General features: G+C 43.3%; 1 protein-coding gene across 4 annotated transcripts in view; it reads right to left on the reverse strand.

Moving 5' to 3' along the window:
* Positions 1–24,162, reverse strand: part of MTM1 (myotubularin 1) — a 59,666-nt gene extending 35,504 nt beyond the window's left edge. For 2 of the 4 annotated variants that reach the window (XM_060250093.1, XM_060250091.1), the window contains exons 1-3: positions 23,937–23,972; positions 6,560–6,634; positions 6,219–6,291 (exon numbers count right to left, since the gene is read on the reverse strand). In XM_060250093.1, the coding sequence (XP_060106076.1) occupies positions 6,219–6,291; positions 6,560–6,622 (136 nt within the window). In that variant the 5' untranslated portion in view covers positions 6,623–6,634; positions 23,937–23,972. Of the gene's footprint in view, positions 1–6,218; positions 6,292–6,559; positions 6,635–23,936; positions 23,973–24,025 lie in introns of those variants that run through there. The other 2 variants (XM_060250090.1, XM_060250092.1) reach the window with 2 other exon arrangements.
* Positions 24,163–24,445: the final 283 nt, after the last annotated feature.

Consider the following 24,445-nt stretch of genomic DNA (forward strand, 5'->3'; position numbering starts at 1 on the left):
TTTGCAAGGAAATCCGGTTTGTCCCAGGATCTAGTTAGGAGAAGTTTAACTAGGAGGATATAACAAGGATTGCCTTCATCTCAAGGTAGCCTTTTCAAAACTGTAGTCAGGTAGAGGCAGGATCACCTAGTCTCCTAAACTTTACCAGATCACAACTACCCCAACCCAAAGATGGACAGGTTAGGGACCAAAAAAACAAACAAACAAGTTTTGGTGGGAGGGTTTTTAAAAAGAAGTCAGGGCACCTGTTAGTGCAGAGTACAGTGCAGTGAGTTAGGTTTGTAAAAAACCCCACTCTCAGTTCAGATTGTATGAGACTGACCAAGGGTGACATGAGTGACAGGCAGCAGAAGAGGGGCCCAAGGAGAAGACTAGAGGGGTGGAGGGGAGGGGGAGGACCCAGTTCCCCCCCCCCCACACCTGTGCATAGGGCCACTCCACTGCCGCCTTCCAGCACTCCGACCTCTGGCCGGAGTGTGATGAAGAAGTCCCGCCTTGGGCCCCTTCATCGAGGCTGCTGCTGGGGTGCCCCCAGCAGAGGTGCCATTAGGTGCTGGCACTGAGCAGGGGTCTGCTGCTCAGGCAGTCTCTCCTCCAGCTGATGTCGCTCGGCCTCAGCAAGGGCAGCCCTCCTTGGAGATGAGCTTTGGAAACAGTTTTCTGTCCAAAACAATCATCCCAAGGAGGATGCAGAGTGTCGTGTAGGAGCTGGAGGAGAAGCTGGTTGAGGAGGACTAGCCTCCTTCTTCGGTTCCTTCGGGCACCAGCAGTCCTTCAGGGGATGGCCAGGAGGGGAGGCCTCATGGGGTAGAGGGAGAAGAAATGGAGACACACGAGGTGCCTCCATCTTCATCCACTTCCCTTCGGCAGCCCCACCCCGAGACACAATGTGTCTCCCCCAAGCACCTCACAGGAGGTGGCTCCAGACACCCAAGCTGCCGGTTAGCTTGGGCATCCGTACACCTCCGAAGCATTTCTGACTTATGGAGGATCCACGCTCTGCGTAGTGCCAGCTGAGCAGGGCCCGGATCAGTCGTGGGCACGACCCTGCCCACCTGACTCCAGGGGGGATGCGGAACCACCTGCGGACGCACCACCAGGTGGTGCTTCTTAAGGGGGAGAAGCAGGCTGGTGCTGGGGTGCCCAAGTGGCCAACACCACCCAGCCAGGAGGTCCGTCCCATTGCAACTACCTCCAGAGCTCTCCAGGAGAGTTCTGTGGCAGTGCAGGGATGCCAGCCATCTCTGCCTGAGATGTTTGGTGGGGGTGGCACCTGTGTGCCAAGAGGGGGAAACAGGTACAGCAGGAGGGTGATCACCTGGAACCGTGCCAGGTCAGTCGCCCATGAGCTTCCATTTTCAGTGGTCGAGAATCCTGGGGTGCTAGGGTTGCTCGAGTACCTGGCGCCCTGGTACAAAGTTTATGCTAGAACCACCATTAGCAGGACCATTGTGCCATCTGTTTTCAAGGCGACCAGATCTCTGGTGAAGGCACTGCCGGGGGGACTGTTCATTTCACCTCAGATATCTGGACTTCCCAACATGCGTTCGAGGGGTATCTCTCCCTGACTGCGCATTAGTGGCAATCCAGTGAGCTGCAGGGTGGGGGTGGCAGTAGCAGCAGGAAGGGTAAGGGTCGCCAGGCTGGCTATCGCTGGGCCTTGCTGCACGCCGAAGTAGTCAATGAGCCGTACACAGCAGACACTCTCAGAGTCATCCCCTCACGGCAGTTAGAGGGCTACGTAGGCAGTGGGGACGTCGCCATGGGCTTCGTGGTGACTGATGGTGGCTCCAACATCTAGTCGGCTGTCCAGCGTCAAGGCCTAAACGGTCTTCCTTGCGTGGCCCATCTTCTCCACTTCGTGGTTAAGGACACATTGGGCCAGATAAAAAGCCAGGATCATTGTTATCTAGCCGTGACCTGTGAGTACTGACTTCTGTTCCAGAAGTGTCGGCACGTCATGGGTCACTTCTCATGCAGCAATATGGACTCATATCTGTTGCGTGAGAAACAGACACTGACAGGCGTACCAGGGCACCGCTGACGTCCGCACACGCTGGAACTCCACCTGTGCCATGTTGGAGTGCATGGTGGAGCAGAGAGCAGCCCTTGATGCCTTTGTCTCTGAGACGAGGGTCTTTCGGGATGAGAACCATCTCATCCAAGAGGATTGGGTGGTCATTTCTCAGACTGTGGAGGTTCTTGGGCCCTTCAAGACCCACACAGAAATGCTCTCGTCGGACACAATGAGCACTGTACTGGTCGTCCCCATGGTCCACATGAGGACCTGGCCTCATTTCTAGTGTCAGCTCAAAGCCGTGCAGACGTTCTTCCAGCAGTGCACGCCCTGGTTGTTAGGCTGCAGGAAGGGCTTAAGGCCCACTTTCAGACTTTCACCCAGGATAAGGTCTACATGATGGCGACCATGTTAGACCCACACCTTAAGGGCACAATCACCGAGCGGGCCAACGAGCTCAATCGCTGGCAAGACAAGCTCTCCCAGAAGATCGAGTGCTGCAGAGTCAGGGTGGGCCCAGTGCCGGTAGCTGAGGAGGAGGGGGGTGGAAGCAGCTCATCTGCCACTTCCACTGCTGTTCATCCCCAACCTCCCCGGCTAGGCAATGTTTCCCACCAGACTCACACCACAAAGAGTCCCGAGATGACACTCATCTGGCGGCTCGTTGGCCCTCTGGGAGCGGTAGGCCCCTGAGAGCATAGACATGTGCTGCAATGCTGAGGGACTATCTTTCAGAGCCCAACAAGTCACAGAAAATGTCTCCTTTGGACTACTGGGTCGCGAAGGAGGTGATCTGGCCAGTCCTCTCCTCCGTGGCGTTCCTCTCATGCCCACTGACGAGCGTGCAGAGTGAACGCGTCTTTTCGCATATGGACAACATTGTCTGCCCACATTACAATCGCCTGCAACCCTGGACAGTTGAGCAGTTGGTCTTCCTGAAGGTCAACTTGCCTCTGTTTGGCTCCCCAAATGTAGACTTTGAAAGTGAATGAAGTGAGCACCTACTTGTGCCTGCATCCTCTCTTGGCCCGCGCTTGGAAGGTGGTTGTAAAACACTCTCCCACTAAACGTAGACTAGAGACAGCCCAAAAACTCACTCACAAATTGATTGGCAGTGCATCCCCCCACCCCTCCCCAAACCAAAAGTGAATGTTGGTTTAAAATTTGCATAGCAATCCAAATTTCCCCAGTCCCTATCCACAAATGCCTAATAATACTGAAAGGGCCATTGCAGCCCCCAACTGAAACTGACAGCACCCGCAGGCCCAGCCAGGATAACCCAGAGGTTTTTTTCGGGGGCAGGAGGAAGAAAGAGGAAGTTGCCAGTGATGACAGCTAGCCAGCAGCCATACCAATGTTGAGATTCCTCTAATGAGACAGTGATAGCTGGTGTGCTGCTGCGCTGAGAGAGAAAGAATGGTTCCCTTCCTCTCACACAACCTGAGGTCCTCCCAGTGATCCTCCTTTGGGGTGCAACTCTGGCTCACCTCCTTGTGGTGTACCCTGGGTAACGCAAAAGAGCCTGGACCAGCCAGCCAGCCATCACTCAAGGTAAGTCTAAATGCTTCTTGCTTTGTGTCAGACACAGAATTATGTGGAGCTATGTGTGGTCCACCGCTTCTCTTGTTTGAGAGTTGTGTTGTTTGGGGCAGGGCTGGAGAGCTTGCATCTGTAGATTGCACGTTCTGTGGCAGGGAAGCTGGCATCTGGGTGAGAGACCCAGAACCAGCATGCTTGTTGTGCTTAGCCAGCTCTCCCCGCGTTGTTTGGGGCAGGGCTGGAGAACTGGCATCTGGGTTTGCTGCAGCCAGGTCTGCAGAGCAGACCTTGAGCAGATTGTGTTTTGTGTGGCAGTGACGTTGGCAACTGGGTTTATATTGGTTCCAGGCCAGCAAGGTTCATAGAGTAGATAGATGGATGTAGTGCATTTGGGTCCTATAGAGATTCTCTGGTGTGAAGTTAGGTTTGGCTTTGGGTGCCCCAGGAATTGGACCCCCTGGTCCAATTTTTTTTGGCCTTGTGGGTTTTGTGTGGGACAGTGCCCTGAAGCTGCATAGCAGTTTGGGGGGCTCTCCTCAAAACCACCTGCTCCCCAGAGCCACTTTTCCCACGACAATTACAGTGGGGGAAGTGGTTCTAATTGGTTTTTTTTCTCACCATTGGGAACAGTGTTCCTTTTGGGGTGCCCACAGATGGATAAAGTATTTTTGGGCCGGGGGGGGTTTCATGCTGGGGAGTCCCCTGAAGCTGCCCTGCAGTTTTGGGGCCTCTCCCTCAAACCCCCCTCTGGCCAGAGCCACTTTCCCCACAGCAATTATAGTGGAGGAAGTGGCTAATTGGGCTTTTCCCAGCATTGGTGGCAATGGGCCTTTAGGGGAGCCCAAAGACAGGGACCCCCTGGCCCAATCTTTTTGGGACTTGGGGGTTTTGTAGGGGAGAGTCCCCTGTGGGTTCCCTGCAGTTTTGGGGGCTCTCCCTCAAACCCCCTGCCCCCAGTAGCCTCTAATTATACCCTATGTTGCCATTGATTTCAATGGCCCATAGGGTATAATGGTGGGGTAGGGACACACTCTTTGGGTGCCCCTGGAATGGGACCCCCGGCTCAATCTTTTTGGGACTTGGGGGGTTTGTAGGGGAGAGTCCCCTGCAGATCATCTGCAAATATGGGGGCTCTCCCTCAAACCCCCTCCCCTCCAGGCAGCTTCCAATATACCCTATTTTGCCATTGATTTCAATGGCCATAAGGTATAATGGGGTTGTATATTCGGAAACAGCCGCGCATCTACCATATATACAGCTATTCCGAGTACTGGTATTTCGAAATATATGGTATTCCGAATTTTTTGGCCCCGTATTATTTCTGAATCTGATTTTTTCCGAATTTTTTTTTTTGCACACCCCTATTCTCAACCCTCTCACCAAACTTGGGTAGAGTTCATATAAGCACTTAATGCAAATAGAAGCATATTTTTCAATAGAAGCAATTCAAGCTTATAGTTGCAATTCAAGCATATAGTTAAAAATCAATAACGGATGGATGCACATACCCTCTTTTAGCATTTCACTAATACCTGCACTGAACAGAAAAAGTTTTGATCCAATTTGCTTAGGTTTATATGCCACATACCTGATTTTACATTCAATTTTACTCATCAGAAAGGCAGGATCACCCATAAACACTCAAGATTTTAAAACAACAGTATATTCCACATCAAACTGAAGAACTGTTCATGAAATATTCCATCCTTTAAGCTGGGACTAGCCATTCCACTACTTCTCCAGTTATTTTATTTAGCTATTTATACCCTGCTTTCTCCTCAGTGGGAACTTAAAAGTGGCTTACAACATTCTCCCTTTGTCCGTTTTATCCTAACAAGATCCCTAAGAGGGAGGGGTTAGGCGGAGAGCGAATGACTGGCCCAAGGTCACCCAGTAAGCTTCCCGTGCACAGTGGGGTTTCCCAGATTCTCAGTCTGACAATATAACCACTGTGCCGAGCTGGCTCTCATTAGCAGAAGGAAGTCCAACCTAGTCCAATACAGCTGAAATGTCCAATCCATAACAGCATGCTCACTAGCCTACTCTAGACAATCTACAGCAGCAGTCCCCAACCTTTTTGACACCACGGACTGGTTTTGTGGAAGATAATTTTTCCATGGACTCGGGGTGGAGGGATGGTTTTGGGATGATACAATTGTGCACTTTATTTCTATTATTACATTGTAATATATAATAAAATACTTATACAACTCATGGCCCAGTTGCTAACAGGCCATGGACCAGTAATGGTCCGTGGCCTGGTGGTTCGGGACCCCTGATCTACAGAATAAGTTTTGTAAAGTCATCCTACTTTAGCTCTCTTCTTACTTGCGATTTCCATAGAAAGAGATCTCAGATATCATCACCACAACAGAAGTACTACAAAATGCTATTCGTTCTCATCCACCTTAAACACATCACACTCCCTCAGAATTGAAAATAATTTCTTATGGCCTTTGCTTTAAAAGTTTGCTTAAGACCAGCCCAGATTCTTTGTGGGCCGCAGGTTCTCAACATTCTTTCTACTGTTAAAATGTGGGAGCACTCATGCATAACATCCCCTTCTGCCATCCAAGGTGGTACAATAGGATCCACATACTGTTCTTGGACATTTGAGCTGGCGCCTACAATTTTCAGTTATGTGCTTTAGTCGTCTTTTTACCTGTGACTCTCATTTCCCCTGGTATACGAGGTATTTCTTCATTGTGTTCCCAGTTAGTTCCATCTTTCATAGGCTAAAGGAGAAATAATGATAGCAAAACATGAACTCACACTACGCTGTGCAGACTGGCAAAATCCTGAATATGTAAGCCTCAAACTCCAATTAGAACGAGGAGTCAAGAAGTTACACAGGCCTATAGCACAGCCATGAACTTCATTCTACATCTGGGGACTCAGCTTAAAATAATAATATATTGCAAAATTAAAGATGTTACTAACTCAGGTTTCTCAAGTACAAAAGACTTGTTAAAAATCACAGGATATCTAAATAAACACACTAACCTTTTTAATTGAGGAGTTCTCCAAAGAGCTTGAATTACACCTAGGTGTAGAGGATGAGGCCATACTGGGGGGGATCTGTTGAGAAAGCAGGAACAGAGAATGTAAATTTTTGTTGGCTGCATATATTATAAGAAACAAAAGCTGTGCAATCTGGGGAAGTGGGCCAGAGGCAGAGAAGAGACTCTTAAGTGCCTCCATTTTACTTATTATAGTCACAGTACTGGAAGGCTTCCAAAGATCTCACATGTTCTTATCCTAAATTTATTTGGAAAATGAATTAAAATATCAAAGGTAATTCCAGCAACAGTGGCTAGCCAAGTGAATACAAAACAGAATATTTAAAGACTAGAAACTATGAAAGCTAATATTTTAATGCTTATAAATTTTCCATTTGTGGGGGGGGAAAATCAGAAAAGATTGGACTGTTTTCTCCAAACCATTGTAGCAAGGTTAACACACACACAGGGAAAAGAAGGAGTAGGAAAACAGTCAGAATGATCAACAATTTTCCAGTTTCAAATTCTTCCATTCCCAAACTTGAATGACACTCAATCTACCAGGTCAGGGGTTTGCCACCTTCTGAAGCAGAATGTTTTAAACAGAAGTATTAGTTCTGACTGAGGAGGGAGGCCTGAGTCCCTACTCCTGATACCGATTTAGAATCACAGAGTTGGAAAGGACCCCCAGGGTCATCTAGTCCAACCCCCTGCACAATGCAGGAAACTCACAAACACCTCCCCCTAAATTCATAGAATCTTCATTGCTGTCAGATGGCCATCTAGCCTCTATTTAAAAACCTCCAAGAAAGGAGAGCCCACCACTTCCCAAGGAAGCCTGTTCCACTGAGGAACAGCTTTAACAGTCAGGAAGTTCTTCCTAATGTTGAGCTGGAAACTCTTTTGATTTAATTTCAATCCGTTAGTTCTGGTCCTACCTTCTGGGGCCTACGTTAGTTCTGGTCCTACCTTCTGGGGCCTTCTGGTCCTACCTTCTGGGGCCTCTATATGACAGCCCTTCAAGTACTTGGAGATGGTGATATCACCTCTCAGTCACCTCCTCTCCAGGCTAAACATGCCCAGCTCCTTCAACCTTTCTTCATAGGACTTGGTCACCAGACCCCTCACCATCTTCGTCACCCTCCTCTGTACCCGTTCCAGCTTGTCTATATCCTTCTTAAAATGTGATGCCCAAAACTGAACACAATACTCCACGTGAAGTCTTACCAGAGCAGAGTAAAACAATACCATCACTTCACATGATCTGGACACTATACTTCTGTTGATACAGTCCAAATTTACCATTTACCACATCACACTGTTGATTCATGTTCAGCGTATGATCCACTAAGACCCCTAGATCCTTTTCGCACATACTTCTGCTAAGACAAGTCTCCCCCATCCTATAACCATGCATTGGATTTTTCCTACCTAAATGCAGAACTTTACACATATCCCTGTTAAAATTTTAGCTAGTAGATTTCAGCTACTAGTAATATATTTTTGGCTATCCCGGAATTGCACTGCTTAGATCTCCCTAATCTAATTGTTATAGTTACTTCATAGACTCACAGAAGATTCACTGCTTAGCATATCTGCAAATTCTTTAAATTATTTAAAACAGAGAGAGCATCTATGCAACCTTAAGGACAGTACTATTATGCCCATATCACAGATGGGGGAAAGAAGACTGAGGGACTGCTTAAATGACAATTCGTGGGAAGCAACAAAGTGGGGCTGCCTGTTCATGGCTTCTAGCTCTCTCATAAATGGCTACAATCCTGTGCATTTTACCTGGTAGTAAGCTACACTGAATACAATGAAATTTACTTCTAACTTCCCATACACAGGATTGGGCTGCTTTTTGTCACATTACTGAACCTTTCCTTGAGACTTCTAAAAAGAAGTACAGATAACACTTCAGTTAGTAATACTCCCATTTACTTGGGAGTTACTTGCCCACTAAAACAAAATAGTATTTCTGAATAGTCCAAGTACATATCTTAAAGAGATTTTGCTGCAAGTATTAAAATCCAATATTGACATTACTATGTAAGACACCGATTTCTTCTCTCTGTAGCACAGATTTTAAGAGCTGTTCCTGGCAAGCTGCCAGATTGATATTGCAGCAGAATCAAAAATGGTACATTACACGAGTCTCAAAATAGCTGAAATTCTCTAATTATTGAGGAGTAGTCGCAGCAATTTTATATTAAACCCTCAGCTTTCTATTGTCTAAACTGGTGACATCCAGCTGTAAGTCCCTATTAATAACATTTGGGGCTCCAGCCTCCTACCCAACAAGACAATGGATTTTATTACACAAGCTAGTCGTGAAAAAATAAAATCATTTGGGATAATTTTTTGAGCTGTTAGTTTATTCTTGTTAGGTTCCACCACAAATCTCATCCTTACTTGCTGGCAAAGAGCATGCTGCTGGTAGTTTGTTTCATGTAGCTGTGATTTTAATTGGTGACATCTTATTTTTTTAAATTGCTGCAAACTTCTCTGAACAGAAGTTATTCTGGCAAAGGAAGACATAAATATTTGAATTATTAAGCTTTCTCCTCCCCATGAAAGTTAAAATAATGAAGCACCCACCCCAAAAACCTATTAAGTGATATTTTTGCCCTGATAAATAAAACATTATCCTCACAGGAAGATCCACAGAGACCTCAAGACTTAGTTTTAAAACAATTTTATTCCAGTAACATATGGTAACAATCAATTATTGCATTATTAATTACTTTTTTTTATCTATCCCATATATTACTTTTCTAACCCCTCCTCCCCCCGTTACTTGACCCCCGCCGGTGTTGTATACTTAAAATACTAATATTTAAAGATACCATTAACTAATAAAACAAAAATTTCTATTTTTCTTTCTTTTAAAACTTAATCATTGTCAAAAATTGTTCAATGTCCTTTTATTTTCCACTCTTTTTCTATATAACTTCTAAACTTCTTCCACTCCAACTGAAAAGTTTCTAAATCATAGTCTTTTAAAATTCTTGTCAATTTATCCATTTCACTCCATGTTATAACTTTTATAATCCAATCCCATTTCTCTGGTATTCTTTCTTGCTTCCACAACTGCGCATACAATGTCCTAGCAGCTGAGAGCAAGTACCAAATTATAGTTCTATCTTCTTTTGGAAATTTTTCCATATATAATCCCAACAGAAAAGTCTCTGCAACTTTCTTGATTTCATATCCCAAGATCCTAGATATTTCTTGTTGAATCATCTGCCAATACTTTTTTGCTCTTGCCCAAGTCCACCACATATGGTAAAAAGAACCATCTTTTTTACACTTCCAACATCTATCTGTCATCTTTGCCAACTTTTTAGGAGTTATATACCATCTATACATCATTTTAAAACAGTTCTCTTTAATACTATGACATGTTGAAAGCTTTATAGAATTCTTCCAAAGATATTCCCGTTTCCATCTGTATTTCTTTATTTACATTAATTGCCCACTTGATCATTTGAGATTTCACTACTTCATCTTCTGTAGACCATTTCAAAAGCAGTTTATATAATTTTGAAATTAATTTTTCATTATCTCCAAGCAGAACTATTTCCATTTCTGTTTGTTCTTTTCTTATTCCTTCAGTTTCAATATCTTTTCCCACCAAACTCTATTTGTTGCATTTGAAACCAGTCATATTTATTGTTCAACTCTTTCGCAGTTTTCCGCTCTATTTTACCGCCTTGTATTTTTAATAGCTGATTATATGACAACCAATTTTCTTCACCCTCTTCAGCTGTTATTTTTATCACTTCTGCTGGCACTATCCATAACAGTTTTCTCTCATCACCATATTTCTTATATTTCATCCACGTATTCAACAAATTATTTCGTATATAATGGTGAGAGAAAAAACCATCCATCTTTTTTTCCCCCACAGTACATATAAGCATGCCAGCCGAATTTATTTCCATGACCTTCCAACACCAAAAGTTTTCTGTTTAGTAGCATCACCCATTCTTTTATCGACACTAAGCAGACTGCTTCATGATATAGTTTTAAATCTGGTAATTGGAATCCTCCTCTCTCTTTTGCATCTGTTAAAATTTCCATTTTGATCCTTGGTTTCTTCCCAGCCCACACAAATTCTGAGATCTTCCTCTGCCATCTGCTAAACTGTTTGCTGTCCTTCACAATCGGAATAGATTGAAATAAATACATTATTCTTGGTAAAATGTTCATTTTAATTACAGCTATTCTTCCCAGCAATACAAATTAAATTTGTTCCATTTTATCATGTCTTCATCCATTTTACTCCATAGCTTCTCATAATTATTTTTAAACAAATCAATATTCTTCATTGTTATCTCCACACCCAAATATTTTACCTTCGAAGTAACTTCACAACCCATTAGCTTTTGTAACTCCTTTTGTCTACTTACTTGCATATTACATAAGGGGCGTTTTCGCATTAGCGTTTACTCCGGGGTGGCATCCCATTTACCTCCGGATCTTTTGCTCGATTTCGCACATGTTGCTCCACGGTCACGGTTTGATCTGGGGCTTCAGCAGTTTCACCCCGCAGTATCTGGATGCGCATGTTAGCGGAGTTTCCTAAAACCTGCAGATCCACACCGGATCCACTCCGCGGAGTTTGTTGTGGGAAATTCATCCCATCCCGCATCGACTGCTTTGTGGGCAGCACCCTCTTCCTTTCAGTCCTCCCACTCCATCCATCCCCTTGGGGCGTGCAATTCAAATCATGTACGCAGCTGGCCTGGCCAATCATCAGCCGTTCGTGGTGCTTCCCAAAAGTGCCCGCCCGGCCATTTTTTTTTAAACTTCTCATTTCTTGCGTAATAGCGATACTTCAAAATAATAATAAAAAAATGTCTTTGGTTGAATAGCCTCAATTGCCAATTCATAGCTCCTGTAGTTTTCCTAGAGTTTACGCTGAGTAAAAGCCAAAACCATTTTTTACACCAAAAAGCGTTTTTTGTTATTTTCCATGTAAGAGAGAAACCCTTTTTTAAAAAAAAAAATTCGGCTTAGTTGCGTTATTTCGCAACAACAAAATTTCGTTATATAAATTCCTCAATATACATCAGGGTCCATCCCGGGGGGGGGGGGGCTCGCAAGAATCTTATGGGGAGGGTCTCACGAGAATTGCAACTGCTGTACGAGGATCAGGGAATCGCCCACATCACTGTTAATTAGCCAATGCTGGGAGGCGTCCAATGGGAGTGACAAATCATGAGGCGAGTAGCAGCGATCGTCACAATTTGCATGAGCCAAACAGAACACTGGGAGGAAGAAGGGACCGGTATTGCTGGGCACCATTGAACAGCTTGCTGCCTCCACCACCACACAGCAGCTACGTGTAATGGCATCCAGCAGCAAGCCGATGGGGGCTTGTGGTGTTTCGTGGCGTGAGAGCGAAACAGAAGTCTTGCTGTCCATTTGGACTGAGGATAAGATCCAGAAGGGGCTGGCCGCTAGCCACAAAAACATAGATGTCTACGAGGAAATATCTAGGGCAATGCATGCCATGGGACACAAGAGGTCGGCGCATGAGTGCCGCACTAAGACTAAGGGCTTGCGTGGGGACTACCGGAGATGCGTAGGCTGTGTGGAGGATGCTGCTGCTGCAGCCAATACTTAAGCAGAAGCGTCACGTGATGGTTTGCCCGCGAAAAAAAGGAGGATTCTCTATTACGTTGTTTTGCAATTACGCAACTGGAATTGCGCTTAAAAAAAAAAGATTGACATGGCATCGAAGTCAAGTCGATGCCAGTGCGAAAACGATTTGAGCCAGGGCTTCATGGAAAGCGACTCCGCAAAAGAGACAATAGTGCGAAAACGAGGGAAATGGTCCGGACATAATTGCTCCGCGGAATATCGGTAGCAAACGCTAAGTGCGAAAACGCCCCAAAATTTTTATTTTTCTTTATTTATATAAAATCCCGCCAGTTCTCCATATTCTTGTATTTTAGCTAACAGCAAGGGTGTTACTTGAGTTGGATTTTCATTTCCAAACATTATATCATCTGCAAATGCTCCATATTTATAAGTAAATCCTTTTATTTTTAATCCTTCTATTTCTTTGTCTTCTTGAATTTGCATCAGCAAAATTTCAAGTGTCATTATGAACAACAGTGGAGAGAGTGGACATCCTTGTCTTGTACCTTTACTAATTATCATATCTTCTATAAGGTCTGCATTTTTACATAGCCTTGCACGCTGTTCAGTATATATTGCTTTTATCATCCTTATAAAGTCTTCCCCCAACTCCATTTTCTCCATAACTGTAAACATAAAGTCCCAGTTTAGATTATCAAATGCTTTCTCTGCATCCGCAAAGAATAATGCTACTTCCTTTTCTGGATGTCTTTTGTAATATTCTACAATATTTACAACTGTCCTAATATTGTCTCTTATCTGTCTTTCGGGGAGAAACCCTGCTTTATCTTCCTTTATAAAGTTTATCAAATATTGCTTAAGTCGTTCTGCCAGTATTCTTGCGTATATTTTATAGTCATTATTCAATAATGAAATTGGTCTGTAATTTTTGACATTCGTGACATCTCTATCTTCTTTTGGAATTAACGAAATCACTGCTTCCTTCCATGTATTTGGTATTTTACCTTTTAATCTTATCATGTTCATCAATTTTTGGAGCTTCGGTATTAATTCCTCATTAAATGTTTTTAAAAACTTAGCTGTATGTCCATCTGGCCCAGGAGCCTTTCCAATTTTCATTGCATTGATCGCTGCTTTGATCTTACTTTGATCTTTATTCTTTCAATTGGCGCATTCAAAACTTTTTTCATATTTTCTGATAAGTATGCTATTTTAATGTTTTGTAAGTATAGTTCCATCTTTTCTTTCTTTATTTTAACACTCTTAAATAGTTTAGCATAATATTTAAAAAATTCTCTTTTTATTCCTTCTTGATCCACCATCTCTCTTCCATCAACCACAATCTTACTAATAATTTTACTTTCTCTCTTTTTATTCAATTGCCAGGGCAGGTACTTTCCAGGTTTATTTGCTCCTTCAAAAGACTTTTGCTGTAATTTTTTCAAATTCCATTCCAATTCTTTATTTAACAAATGTCTCATTTGTGTTTCTAATATTGTAATCTCCCTCATAATTTTATTTTCCCCTGGCCTTTTCCTTAATTCACCTTCTTTTTTCTTTATTTCATTTTGAATGTCCAACACCTGTTTATCTTTTGCCCTCTTATCTTTATTGTTCAGTGTTATCAATATTCCTCTCATTACTGCTTTGTAGGCATCCCACACAGTCTGGAATTCAATATCTTTGCCGTTTATTTGGAAAAAAGCTTTGGTCTTGTTTTCTAGAGATGTCACTATTTCTTTATTCTATAGTAAATCTTCATTTAATCTCCATCTTCTTGATTTTTTCAACGAATTTGTAATCCACATTATTGGGTTATGATCAGCTCCTATTTTAGGCAAAATCTCAATTTTCTTTGTTATGAGGCCCAAATTTTTAGTGCCTCACAACATGTCAATTCTAGAAAAAGAATTATGTCTTGCTGAAAAAAAGGTATAGTCCCATACATCAGGATTAAATTTCCTCCGTATATCTTCCAGATTTTCTTGTTTAACCAGTTCAAAAAAAGATTTCGGCAATTTTCCTTATTTTTTTTTTGTCCAGATCTATCCAATGCATTTTGAATTGTTCCATTAAAATCCCCCATTATCAAAACTTGATCATATGTCAATTCATCAAGTTGTTGTGTAATATCCTTAAAAAATACATCTTTCACTCCATTTGGTGCGTACAATCCCAATAATGTTTTTTTTCCCATTCAAATTTATTTCTACTGCTACAAATCTTCCATTTTTATCTTTAAGTACTAATTCCGGATCCAATTCCTGTTTAACATAAAAAATCACTCCCCTTTTCTTCTGCTCAGCCAGGGAATAAAATTCTAATCCCAATTGTTTATTCCATAAAAATTTATAATCCTTCTGTTTTATATGTACTTCTTGTAGACAAACTATATTACAATTTTGCTTTTTAATCCAATGAAATGTTGCCCTTTTTTGTGGTGAATTTAGTCCATTTACATTCCAAGATAATAATTCAATATCCATCATGGTGCAAATTCTTTATGTTCTTCATAAAATCTACACAGTTCCTGTTCATTTGCAATTGTTGTTCTTTTTCCCTGAAGTTCAAAGCTCAAACCTTCAGGTATTATCCATCTATACCTCATTTCATTGTCCCGTAATTTCTCTGTCAGTTTTTTGTATGTTCTTCTGTCATTTATCACTTGCTTTAGTAATTCCTTCATGATTCCTACTCTGCTACCTGCCACTATCAATGTCTTTTCAAAATTTTTGTTCATAATCTTTCTTTTGTCATATATCTTATGACCACATCTCTTGGTAGATTATTTTTTTTGGCATAGAATGAGTTCACTCTATACATATAGTCATACATATTTTTAGCCTCTTCAGGATCTTCCTCCAAAAATTCTGCAATTATTTTTACTATATATTCTTTCAAGTCACTCTCTTCCTTTTCAGGTACTCCTCTCAGACGTATCTGAGTCTCCATCAATTTGCAGTCATGGATTGCCACTTTTTCCTGTATTTTCAACAAGGTGGAATCATGTACTTTCATTTTCCCTTCCACCTCCTGCACTTTCTTAGATGTTTCCTCAGTCTCATTTTTAAGATCCTCAATATCTTTTTTAATCTCTTCTATAATTTCTTTCTTTGATGCAGTTATCATGTCTTTCATACCTTTCATCATTCTAGTCTCCACTGCCTCTAATTGTTCCTGCATTCTCTCCAGAGAGGTAGCCCTTGTACGGGTTTGCTTATGCTCTGACATTTAAAAACACCAAAAATTTTATTCTCACCAATTTAAAATTTAACTATCAAATTCAAAAGATTAGAGCTTGCTTTTTCCAACAAGCCTAATTTACATTCGCCGTCCTCAAAGTCTCCTAGGCTGAGATATTAATTTTTAAAATTTTTATTTCTTTCAAAATGGCAGTCGCAACTTTCTATTTCCCTTTAAATTTTTTTCCTTTAAAAGCTTCTAAAATCCAATATTAACAATAATGTCCAATAGTATTTATCCTTTCCTCACCATCTCAATTTCCACAAATTATTAATGTCCCGAACACCTTTAAACTAATATTTTAATTTTGACCTCCTTGCAATGGCCGCCGATGTTTTTCTATGGTATTATAGTCCTAGAGTAGGCTTTTCATCTTATGCTTCCTGCTTTACTTGCCACCAAATCCCGTTTTCACTGGTAAAGAGATCTCACAATACTTGACATACTTTCTGTGTTGACTGTGTATGCTGCAGGTCCGTGACAATGGTGCTCTTTTTTCTTACTTACCGTACTTTTGGTGCAAGTAGACCAAACAATAAATTCCTTCTCACTTTTTAGCACTGTCCTTTAAGTTTAAAAAGTCCAAATTTCACCATTTCATACCTTCTTCCAAGCTTTCCAGATTTCCATTTCCCACTTTTTGAATTTATTCTGTTAAACTTTAAATAGTCCCGGAATGAAAGATAGTAATCTGTACCTTTTCTGCCAATTATCCAGATCCACACCGGTCTTGTGTAGCTTTAGATGTTCAGTAATGTCCAAGAAGGTTAGGATTCTGTTGAGCTTATGTCAAATCAATGACGCTGGAAACTTCTGCAGATGATGAAAATGCAACTCTTCTCCGGAGACCCCTCAAAGCCTCAAAGGAGCCCCCGCCCCCAGGACTCCCTTTCAGCCAAGGTAAATCTCCTCAAAGTTTTCTGTGCATATCTTGGACTAATCTCTGACTGAGAAAAGTAGGCAGTAGGCATTAATTTGCCTTCCACTACCCCGAACAGCAGTTCCAGCCTGCTCCCTTTATGAGAAGCAGCTCAGCTCGGCATTTTCCTACCCCGGAAGTCCCACAGAGACATTAAGACTTGTTAATTTTTACTGATATAGACAAATGGTTTTCAATTCCCTAACTATCATCCTAAAATGATGCAGAAGAATTGGTAAAGCAAATAGAGTGGTCTCACACACTTTTTTTGCCTTTATATTACCAAACCCTTTGACAGAATAAAGGCTGGCTCCTTCTTATCTGCAAAAGAACCTGTGTGTATTTCAGGAGAAGCTATGGCAAGTTCTTAGGTGCCCTATCAGTACATAGGGCACCTAAGAACCCAGCGAAGACAGAGGTCCTGTGTGTGGGTCGCGGTGCTCCAGGAAGGTCCTGAAGTTGAACCCAGCGAAGACAGAGGTCCTGTGTGTGGGTCGCGGCACTCCAGGAAGGGAAATAGCTCTCCCGGCCTTCGATGGTGCGCCATTGAAAGCAGCGCGCCAGGTAAAGAGCCTGGGTGTTTTACTGCAGCCTTCATTATCAATGGAGGCCCAGATAGCAGCCACTGCCAAGTCAGCATTCTTCCATCTGAAGCGGGCAAGGAAGTTGGCCCCTTTCCTTGAGCGCCGGGACCTCGCAACAGTGATCCATGCAACGGTCACCTCAAGATTAGACTACTGTAATGCCCTCTACTTGGGGCTACCTCGGTGCCGGACCCGGAGACTGCAGCTAGTGCAGAACGCGGCGGCCAGGCTGTTGTTGGGACTCCCGAAACGGGAACATATACGGCCAGGGCTACGTGAACTGCACTGGCTGCCGATCATATACCGGGTCCAGTACAAAGTGTTGGTCATTACCTTTAAAGCCTTATATGGCCGAGGACCTGCCTACCTGAGGGACCGTCTTTCCCCATATGAACCCCAGAGAGCACTGAGGTCAACTGGGAAAAACCTAATGACTATCCCTGGGCCGAAGGAGATTAAATATCAGAACACTAGAGCACGGGCCTTTTCGATCGCAGCCCCTACCCTGTGGAACCGACTCCCCGAGGAGGTGCGGGCCCTGCGGAACCTCGATCAGTTCCGCAGGGCCTGCAAGACCACCCTTTTTAAACTCGCACACTTGGACTGCTAAGAAGGTCGGTAATTAAGAATCCGCCAATGCGGTCCAAAGATCTATACTGCTGTATAATTGCATTTATTGGACTGGTTTTAATTCTAAGTTTAATGTTTTAATGTTTATATTGTTAATCTAAAGGTTTTATTTATTATTGTATATTTTATAGAATGTTGTTAGCCGCCCTGAGCCTGCCAAGGTGGGGGAGGGCGGGATATAAATGAAATAAATAAATAAATACATCAGGCTGACCAGTCTATCCTGTTAGAATTCAACACTTCCTTAAGTAAATTGAGAGTCCATCTTAGCCAAAGCATATACACAACATCCACCCTTGCCATGGCAATATATTATAAAATCAACAGTGCCAGTGGAATGGTCAGAGAACACATGGTAATAGCTGCCTGGTCAAAGCTAAGGACTTTTGATACTGGCTACTGCTTAGGTAGGAGGTCAGACCCCCACTGTATCACTAGTTTCATGATGAAGGAAAGGCAGGATGTTATTTCTACCGAAGCAGCCTCTGTAAGTTTCCAAGGAACCACTGTGTTCCCTAGAAGCCAGTTTCAAAATCACTGATACAGGTCAGCAGCAAACTAAAAATTTGGTTACAAAATCAACAAGCTAAATACAGATTACAAAAACCAACCAGTGAGTAAGAGGATCCCCTGCAGGGAGAACCTGCGCACTCTGCAGCACACAGGTACACCAAGACAATATTCTGGGATCACAACAAGATGTTGATCCTGAAGGAGCCAGCCTTTATTCTGTCAAAGGGTTTGGTAATATAAAGGCAAAAAAGGTGTGCGAGACCACTCTATTTGCTTTACCAATTCTTCTGCATCATTTTAGGATGATAGTGCAGTAGTGCCTCCAAAAACCAATTCACTTTGAAACCATGAACCAGGAGCTGGACGACCTGAGGTACAACATCAAACTGCATGTTCACTCCGCTGGGAACAGCTGCAACTCTCTGAAGTCTCTGCACAATTCCTACAAACCATCATACTCAGAAAATTATACCCACGCATGATACAGAGATGTCAAAGAGCCCGAAGCAGGTAAACAGAAGCTTCCTCTTTCAGCTTTAGACCCTACCAGCAGCTGCCTTTGTAAGAATCAGTGCAAGCACACCGAGGCCATGCATTTTAACGCTCCAATTACTGTAGGCTTGCATTATCTCAGTTCACATTTCTTGGATTCTCGCTGTACAGTGAAGCTGAAACTAAACCTGACAGCAAAAAACAAGAAGCCCTCTCTAGACTCCTACAACCAGTCTTATTGCAAAGGGAAGAAGGGTGTTAACATTCTTCAGAAGAGTTACTACACCTCTTTAGCATTTCTTAAAAAAAAAAAATCTGCTCAGACTAGCTGGCTTAGACCAGATGGCAATGTCACACTGATCCAGGGGAGAACTTCATCCTAGACTGGATGATCTATCTCAAAGATGGGGTTTTGTGCTTGTTTGTTTCCACTGAAGCCTTTCAAACAACCTTGGTCTTGTCCATAGCCCAGTTTCTGCCATCCTCAACCTTGAAAAGTCTCCAGTCCATAGAGCTACACTGTTCTTCTTAACGCCTACTATCAACAGCTTGGCAACACAACTACAAATTTTCAGCCCACAGCTGACTTCCAAACCACCATTTATGAATCACTGTCAATACCTGTTGCTCTTCCACCAGTAATAAACAAGCCTTAATTTCTTCAAATATTTCAGCTGCCAGAACAAGCAAATGTTTCCTTTGGCTACATATGTTAAAGGCCTTCTTTGCCCTAAAAGCACCACCCTCATCTGTCTTTGAGAGCTATATTAGGCAGCAGAATGGAGAAGGTGCAGGTAGTTCTCTGCTATACAGCTGAATTATGCAGAGAAAGTAATAAGGTCCACAAAGAATGGGAAAAGAATGTGTATATCCTTTAGTGGAGGAGGAAGGCCCAAACCCTAAGGATTTTCCTATAATCTAAGGCACGCAAGGTAGATAGTACAGATTTAAAATGCCACAATGCAACAGGAAAAGAAACCTCTGAAAAGTGCAGTTCATAGCATTTCAAGGTGTAGGGGATAAGTGATAAAACATGACCACACATTTTGTTCAGCCATTGCAAAGTAGAATTTTAGATTTAAAAGAATGACTTTCCTGTTAAACCTCAGCACCCAACCTTAAACTAATAGCAGCTGCATTTCTGCCCCAAGGAACTCAGAGTAGCATATGCAGCCATGTACATAACGCTTCCTCCTAATTTATCCTCATAACTATCCTGCAGGGTAGGTTAGACTCAGAGTGATTAACCAAAGTCACCAAGTTTCATGGCAAGCATGTATTCGAACCCACATTCTACTGGCCTTAGTCCAGCACTCTAACCTTTGGACCCCAGCGGCTGACCAAGCAACTTGTATGCCACGGCAATACTGGCTACAGATGTTTTTGTGCCTATCAATTTCAATTTCTTGCAATTGTTTATTTCCAGCTGTGAACTGGTTCACATGCTTACCTGTCCTGACAATCCTCTTCTTGTGGTGGCACAGAGATGCACATGTGCGAGCCACACAGATACATATGCACCCACCATACATGTAACATCACATGGGTATTGTGATGTTTCATTCTGCAGTCTTGGGGGTGGAAACTGGTCCCATGAACAGGATGAACACATGAAACTAAACTATGACGCAGCCTTCCATCAAGTCTGACCACTGGTTCATTTAGCTCAGTACTGTTTACTCTGACAGCATCTTCCAGGATCTCAGGCAGAGCAGGGTCTTCCCCAACACCTTCTCTTTTAGAAATTTTAACCAGATATTCCACAGGCTGAAACAGCAACCTTCCACATCTAAAGAATATATCCTTGAAACACAGCACGTTCCAACGTTATATGAGTGTTGGTGGTTGAACATGTCCCCCCACAAGAAAAGTATATAGCTGGGCCAGATAAGCATATGAACAAGCCCTAAACCAAAAGAGAAGCCTACAGAAGCACTTCTGAACTCTTCAATCCAGAGCCAGTGTCATACAGCAATGAGAATGAGACCAGGGTACTTTGGCATTCATACAGCAGCAGCCAGAAGCGGCTTGTGAGCATCTCTGGTGCCCCAGCCCCTATCCCCATTTTTTACCTCCCATCTTTTACCTCCATCACATCTGCACTTCTGGGGACTGTAACCAGTCCTCTGCAGCCTGGCAGCCCTCCATTTCCCTACCGAGCAAAGCTGATGCTACAGTGTGGCTTGGCAGAGAAAGTGAGGGGAAAAAACCTCTTTGAAGTGTCGAAGGGGTGGATGAATGGTACACAGCCATGACCTGCCCCATGCCATTTTTCAACCCAAAGTTTAGCTCCATCTTCCCGTAATAATGGGGACGAAGAAAGTGTTCACTTGGATGCTACCCCGAAGAATCCATTTTGAACCAAACCAAAGTAGGTTTATTTTTTAAAATCTGGTTTAAAGGGGAAAGCCCCAGGAAGTCTACTTGAGTCATACAGATATTCCCATTTATTTTGGAAGCATCCTGCATTCCATGAAGGGCAAATTCTCCACCCAATGTGAAAACAGCCTGAGTGACCTTGGGCCAGTTGCAAATTGCAGCCTCTCAGCCTAACATATCAGCACAACAACATGAGTATAAAATGTGAGGGAAAGACAGCCTAAGTACATTATTCCCTGAGCTCCCTGAATAAAGGACTGGATTAAAATGGGATAGTTTTCCTTTTTCTATTAACATACCCACTTTTACAAAGCATATAAGAAAAGAAAGCTGCACATGATGAGCATATGCATATGTCCATGCATGATACAGTAACAGAAGAAAATACAGTGAAAAAACATGTTATACAACCAATGGCATCCTTCCACTTACTGATATAATTTCTTCTGCAGACAGCTTATAACACCATTACATTACATACAAGATCGAAAAGTTTATCTGAAGCAAGCACAAAAAGTGCTAAGTGGAACTTCATTGTTCTGCAGAATGTATAAAATACAACTGCTTAGGAAGGAATTTTAACTAAGGGAATAGGGCTGCCACCATGTCTAAGGAAAAAACTGCATCATTTGCTGGATGTATTATACTGTTCTTATGTATTTTTTAAAAAAAAACTGTAATCCACCTTGAATCTCAGCAAAGCAGACTATAAATTAATAAAATAAACTGATCTATAAGCTATGTTCATATGATCATGGGTTGAGTTTGCTCATTAAAAATTGCTACCATGAAAATGTACTTATCTGGGTTGGATACTTCTCCATTTAGGAAACAGAATAAGCACCCAGGGGTGTTTGCACAAAAGCCTGCATTAAAACACTCTTTTAAAATTAAATATGATGACATCATAATGAAGCATAAAGCTGTTGTGTACTTCAAGCTCCAGTCTGGCATGTTCTACTCCAACTGGTAGAAGTTCTCCAGGTCCTAACAAAAAGAAAGGCCTTTCCCAACACCAGCCAGCTTAGAACCTTTCATTGGACCTCAGCAGCATTTTGCCAGACCTGACTAAACATGCTTTCGCCATCCCATACGTAAAATGCCATAAGAAATCAGAGAGGTGTTTCTAAAATGGTAGAAATAACCTACTATCAAGGTAACAAATATACTTACAGCTCAGATTGGGTCCCAGTAAAGTGCACCCATTTCCCACCTCATGCTAAGGCCCTACACACAAAAACATGCACACATACACACACAGGCATGGGATGGGTGAAGGGAACATTTTAAGGTCCCTAAAATGCATAGGGGGGAATCATGCTGTGTGCACACAAGACAGGTGGCATATAGATATGAGGAGAGCTATATTTTAAGCAGTAGAAGATGCTGACGTGTACTGTGGCCAAAAGTACCGTCACACAGAACAGAACAAGCATGGGGAGGGGGTAGCTATTCTTAACCAACAGATGTGCGCAGACATGCATCAAAGAGTTGGGTAAAGGCACAAGAATGTAATAAAACAAATGAAAAGAATGCCCAATGGAAACATTGGAAGAAGACTGAGAGCCCACTGGATATAATGGGAGTCAGGAATGCTCCACTGAAATACAGTGTCTCCATTGAAATACAAAAGTTGCAACAAAAATGTGGATTGGATTTCCAGGCCTGGAATGACAGTCCCCAGAGTGGAATGATGGCCTCTGGGCCTGGATACACTGCTCTGGAGCTAAAACAAAAGTCCTCAGAGTCAAATCATGATTCCTGGGAGTGGAATAAAACTGTTTTAGCACAGAAATGACAGTCCACAGAGTGGTATGATGGTCACTGAGCTTTAGGGCTGCAACGACAGCCCCTATAATGCAGTGTCAGTCCCTGGAAGGAAAAAGTGTTTGGTAATGGAATAACAAGCCCTAGAGTGGAAAAGCAGTCCCTTCAATCAGATAAACTGCACTGGAACTAGAATGATGACCTTCATAGTGGAATAATAGTCTCTGTGACTAGACTCACTGCTCTGGAACAGGAATGACAGACCACGGGGGGGGGGGGGGGGCGATGGTCCCTGGAACTGGAATCAGTGCTCTGCAAACAGAATGACAGACCCTGGGCCCAGATAAACTCTTCTGGGACTAGAATGACAGCCCTCTGAGTGGAATAATGGTCCTGGGAGAAGCAGAAGTGTTCTGGAACTGGAATAATAGAACACTTTGTTTGCTGAGGGGGCTGTCATTCCACTCTGGGGGCTGTGATTCCAGTCCCAGAGCTGTGATTCCACTTTGGAGGCCATCATCCCAGTCCAAAAGCAGTCTTTCTGGCCAAGAGACCAACCTTCCACTGTGAGGACTGTAACTCCAGACCTACGTCAAGTCTCTCTATGCCCATTTTGCATTTTTGTTGCAAATTTTGTTTGCTGAAATAAATTTCAATGGCGCCTATGCAAGTCAATTGGCATCCCTGATGCCCATTATATCCAATGGGCCTTCAGGCATCTCTCACTGATTATAGTGAACATTCCTACTACTCATATACCCCAATACAAGATATACCCCCAAAACCACAAACTCTTCAGGAGCTCACAGACTCAGGCCTCCTCCATACATTTAGATGAAACCAGGGAACGAACTATACTGTCTTAAACTGAAGAATGGGGAGGATAAATACCATTTCAAGAATTTATTCAAAGTTGGTTTAAACTGGGCATTTCCTTATTTAGAATTAACAACCCTACTGAGAGCAGAAACACATACCCCTGGGGAGGGGCCAAAGGAAAGAGAACAAGTTCGAGAGCCACCTGTTGCCCTGACAAGCTAGCTTTCTACCTGCAGGGAATCCGTTCAAAATAAACAAACACCGGGGGGGGGGGGGTATCTTCATCCTCCTTCCCTCTTTAAAGTGGCCCAAGTCCAGTCCACCAAAAACTTTGCAGAGCGGGGAGTCCAGGTCTCAGCCCAACCTCCCTTTTCCGGTCGGGGACCCTTGTGCGTCCAACCGCCCGCCCCCCACTCACCCACCGGGGGCTGCCGCTGCCTTCGCCTTCTTCGTCGCCCTCCTCCTCCCCTCACAGCCGCCGAACCTTTTTGCTCCCTCCCCCGCCCCTTACCTCAACCCTCTTGTCACGTGATAGCAGCTGACAGGAAACAGCCGCCCGCTTTCGCCGTTCAGCCGCAGACTGAGAGGGTTGTGTGTGTGTTTTTTTCCCCTTCAGAAGGAGAAAGCGGATGAGAAAAGGAGTAAAAAATTCAGGAAACATTGCATTCTGGGGGATGTAGTCCACTTGGCTACGGGACGCTCTTTATGGCCCACGTGACGGCAGGAGGAGAAGCGCCGCGATGTTCCTCGGGAGTCGTAGTCTCCCTTTTCTGCTTGTTTTTGCTAACGTCAGTTGAGCTGCCAGTCGCGGAGAAGGGGAGAAGAAAACCAATAGGGCCGGGCAAGGAAGTTAGAGAAGCTGTTTGCAGGGAGCCTATGCTGAGTACGCGACGTGAGAATCGCCAGAGTCCCACACAGGTGCACCACTTTG

This window comes from Heteronotia binoei, chromosome 11, assembly GCF_032191835.1.
Source record: "Heteronotia binoei isolate CCM8104 ecotype False Entrance Well chromosome 11, APGP_CSIRO_Hbin_v1, whole genome shotgun sequence".
Classification (NCBI taxonomy): domain Eukaryota; kingdom Metazoa; phylum Chordata; class Lepidosauria; order Squamata; family Gekkonidae; genus Heteronotia; species Heteronotia binoei.